Source organism: Nicotiana sylvestris, chromosome 1 (assembly GCF_000393655.2).
Source record: "Nicotiana sylvestris chromosome 1, ASM39365v2, whole genome shotgun sequence".
NCBI lineage: Eukaryota > Viridiplantae > Streptophyta > Magnoliopsida > Solanales > Solanaceae > Nicotiana > Nicotiana sylvestris.
In genome coordinates, this window is record NC_091057.1 from 92,018,586 (window position 1) to 92,023,097 (window position 4,512).

The following is a 4,512-nucleotide window of genomic DNA, read 5'->3' on the forward strand; positions in this document are numbered from 1 at the left end:
TATATATATATATATATAGGCTTGTCTTCCTTCCTTTGAGTATTTCGATATCCTGAGTAGCTATCCTCTTTCACATAGTTCTTCTTTCTCATGCTAGGTCTCTTACCATTTTAACTCTGAAGCCCTTGCTTAAATTCCCACTCTAATTCCTTCATTTTACCATAGTTATGGCTGTTAAGCTAGAATCTGTTCAGCAAGGAGGAGTAAGTCCCACCTCTGGCTCACGCCCAACTGGTGGTGCACCGCTGGTTCCAAGCGAGCCAACCTCGGGACATTTTATTTTGAGGGGAAATTTTTTGTCAAAGAAATATCCCAACGTTCAGGGTCATTGAGAGTATGCCTCGAAGTTTATTTCTTTAATAGGAAAGGGGCACCTTGAGTCAGTGAGGAAAGATTGTGGATGGGGGGAAAAGGTAGTACTGCAGGTACCTTCCCTGGATGAGAGTATTATGGATCATGCCTAGGGGTTTTTGAATATATACACATATCCCTTTACGCTGGGTCCCCTTGACAGGGTTATGCTCGACTTCTGCCGAAAATATTGGGCTACCCTGTCATAGGTTCATCCATCATTTTGGAGGATAGTATTAATGATGTGATTCCTTGCAGAAGAAGCAAGGCTCGAGTTCACCCTTAGTTATCTTATCAGGATGTACCGGCCTTTTCACCACCAAGGTCTGCTAACCGTACGATGCCGAGCAACCAGGCCCTTCGTTGTCGACGATAAAGAAGATGAGGAATGGGGATGGATGAGCCAATTTGTCTGAGTACGGACTATTGACATTAACCCCGCAGAATTTCTGTAGTTTCCTAAGGAATGGAATTTTATACGTAAGTGGTACACTTTTGCCTTTGTTGTTTTGTTTATGGTAGAGGCGGGCTCCGTAAGTGCGCCTTTCTTTTCCTTTTTACAGCAATTCCATGGATGCCATACAAGGTCCCCGACCTGACGGATTGGGCTTGGAAGTTGGCGAAGCACTCGACTTATGATGGGCGTAAGTGGCGAGACTTGTCCAAGGATAGATGGGAGGCAAAACATCATGGTACGTGCTATGTGATTTGTTCCCCCTTTTGCAAGGCACTTTCTTTTCATGCGTACTAACCCCGTCATCGTAGGCATTGGGGAGTTATTCGAAGCGATATCGTGCCCTTTTGGAGAAGGATCGTCAGCTTCGGGACTGAGGAATGACAATAACAAGCAAAAGAGGCCTTCGAAGGGCGACGGTGCTTATAACAAGACGAGTCCATGCCGGGGTCTTAGAGAGGATGTACTGGCCGAGCCTGCAGCACCCAAGATCTTTGTCTTTAGAAAAACGGTCCCTCCTCCGCTGCCATCTTCTTTTCTCGTCGTAGGTACCTCGAGGAGCGAGGGATCTCTGCCGCCGACTATTCTCCCATTGAAGATACTTCGAGGGACATTCGAAGCCAGGGGCCACATATGTCGTATGACCGTATACCAACCGAGAGTGGTTCTGTTGGGGTTGATGGAGCCGGGCTAGCAGATGTGCGCTTGACTTTCGAAGGAGCTCAGCGTCTCTACTCTATGGTGAGTTGATCGTATTAGTATTATAGATTTTGCAATTTTCACTCTCTTATCACGTTTCTCTTCCATAGGCTTTTAAAAAGCTCAAGTCTGAGTTGTTTCGCCGTGAGGCCAGGCTGCGAAAAGACATAGATAGGGAGAAATCCCTCAGGCTTCTTTGTGATGAAAGGGAGGATGAGTTGGCATACTTGCGGTATGAGGCGAGTCATAGTCTGAACTACGAAAGCTACCTCGAGGAGTAGGTAAATTCTATTTCAAGGGAGTGCATGTTTCTTCTTCTATCTTCTGAGGCTAATGTTTCGTTTACTTAAGTTGTAGAAAAAGACAGAGGACTTAGAATGCCTTTGGAGTGAAGTTGGTCAAGCCAAGCATGAGTGTGATGAGTTAAAGGCTCGGGTGGACACCCAGGTTACGGCTAAGACGAATGCTTTGGCCAAGGCTTTCGCCCTTGAAGTACAACTTCGCAGCGCTCATGAGAACGGCTTGGTCCGAAGGGACATGATTACAAGGCTCGAGTTTGAGCTCCTGAAGATGAAGGCCAAAGTTGTGGACACCCGGGCTGAAGCTGAAGCGATCCAAACTAAGGCTGACAAGAAAGTGGCCGTCTATTTAAAGGACACTATTGACACTCATGCTGAGCTGATGGAGGCTCTCCACCGGCAGAGTAGGAGCAAAGAGTATGTTAGGTGTAAATCTCGGAGGGAAACCCTCGAGGAAATCCATGTCCGGGGCTTCGATCTCTCGGAAGAGATAGCGCAGGCCAAGGCGGATGAATATGGTGCTAAGTTCCTTCTATCTGATGTCAAAGATGGCGAGAAAGAGGCTGACAGACCATAGTTCCCGAGGGGGACATAGATTAGGCCTTTCCTTTCTTATTTTGTGTATAGTTCTTTCAAAGAACTTTGTAAATGAAGCTTGTATTCTCTCACATATGTGTATAAAAGGAAGCCTCGCAATTTTATTTTTCATGAACTTCCCCTTTCCTTGATTTTAGCCAGATGAATTGGTCTTCGAGTTAAAAGGAAGATTCATTGTATGGCCCTGGGGATTATTGGGTTGGCCCGTAGGCTCTTACGTACGACCTTTTAGTATAAGCCGGCGTTTGAGCTTTTATGATTTTGCTCTTAGGCATATTTAGTTAACTATTTGGGGTTCAGTCTCCGAGTCGGGTTTCGACTCGAGCTCATTTGACCCTTAAGTTGTTGAATTTAAAGTTGGCCCTTAGATTCTTACGCGTTGGGTCGGTACGACCTCTTGTATGGGCTAGCGACAATGGCTCTTACGCATTGGGTCGGTATGACCTCTTATATGGGCTGACGACAGTGGCTCTTACACATTGGGTTGGTACGACCTCTTATATGGGCTTTATTTTTTCACTCGTTAAGGACTTTTTAAAATTGTGTTTGCTTGAATCTTCGACGATTCGATAAAAACGTCGATTGTGAATCATTATATGGTAATGATCGAGCACCTTGGGAGGTTTGGCTCGGTGGCTGAGTATATCAAAGCCTATAGTTTAGAGCTGACATGGTCGAAGATCTTTTGCCCATGTCAAGGGTAGCCTGTTTAACCGGTTCTTTTCGAAGTACTTTCGAAGTAATTGAAGGCCTGTGATTTTATAGCGACGTCGGGCGTCCCTGAGTTGCGTTAGTTTGGCTGGTACAACCTTATGACCGTAGTCATTTGTGTTTGGCTAGAGCCTTTCATTCCCCGAGTGAAGTAGTCTCGGCGTCTATATCGAGGGTATGCCTTTTTAGGGGTCTTACAAGTTCGATATATAGCTTTAACTTTAAGATCGGGATTATGCCTTTCGTAAGGTCTTATAAGTTTTTGTATGCCTTTGAGGTCTTATAGCCTGTTTGGCCAAAAATTGAGGTGTTTGGCCAAGCTTTTGGAAGGAAAAAAAGTACTTTTGAGGAGAAGCAGAAAAAAGTAGCTTCTCTCCAAAAGCACCTTTTTGAGAAGTACTTTTGAGAAAAATACACTTAGAAGCAGTTTTTTAAAGCTTGGCCAAACACTAATTGCTGCTCAGAAGTGCTTTTCAAACTAATTAGCCAAACACAAACTGCTTCTCACCAAAAATACTTTTGAAAAAAGCACTTCTCAAAATAAGCTGATTTTTGCAGCTTGGCCAAACGGGCTATTACGGTTTTGTTTACTTGGTACATGTATGGTTCATGCCTTGCTTGAGTTCTTATAGATATTGTTGTTGCTTTTTATTAGGTTTTACTAGATCGACATTTCCCACATGGGTTCTTATGGCCTCGGATTCTTGATAAGTCGATGGGGTGGCAATTGGCGGCAGTCCCCGAGTCATCGAAAGTTTCTTGGCTCAGGAGCCATTCCTTGTAAACTTGGTATTGCCTTATCGAGGTTTTACGAGTTCGAAGCTCCGACCCGGAGGTCGTACGGTTTCGAGATGTTGACGCCAGTCCCCAAGTGTTCGGGACATTTTTTTGCTCTGAAGCTGTTTTTGCAAAAAGTACCGAGCTTCTTTGAAATGCAAAATGCTTTGATGAAAGGGAAAGTATTCTTTGATTACTTGGTACAAGTATACACATTTTCGCTGTTAAAGGCTCGGTTAATCTATACGGACATAGTTCATTTGACTGTTTGGCCCAGTACATTATTTTCCCATCGAGACCCCGTTCAGCACATCTTGGCTTCTCCAAGGAGGTGACCTTCCGGGGGAATGCTCCCTAGTATTCGAGGTTGATTGAAAAGAAGCCTTGAATGCTTGTAGAGTCTTCCTTAGGTAGCATATGGATATTGCCTTGTTAAAAACCTTGCCGGTAAAACCCTTTTCGGGATAAAAATCCGATCGAAGGAAAAGATTGCAACGTATGATTTGAAACCTTAAGGTCTTCGAGCCGGATAGCGCTTCGACCGTCTCAGTCGAACACCTGCATAAAGGTTAGTCTGAAGTGTAAATAAAAAGGGAGATGGTTATACCTTAGTGGCGATGGCGC

The 4,512-nt window shown here is 44.6% G+C and overlaps 1 protein-coding gene across 1 annotated transcript; it reads left to right on the forward strand.

The window, feature by feature from the left end:
* Positions 1 to 1,438: 1,438 nt before the first annotated feature.
* On the forward strand, positions 1,439 to 2,380 carry LOC138872202 (uncharacterized). Its single transcript, XM_070150365.1, has 3 exons — positions 1,439 to 1,546; positions 1,615 to 1,743; positions 1,862 to 2,380. The coding sequence occupies exons 1-3, from the start codon at positions 1,439 to 1,441 to the stop codon at positions 2,378 to 2,380; spliced, it is 756 nt and encodes a 251-aa protein (XP_070006466.1).
* The last annotated feature ends 2,132 nt before the right edge of the window (positions 2,381 to 4,512 follow it).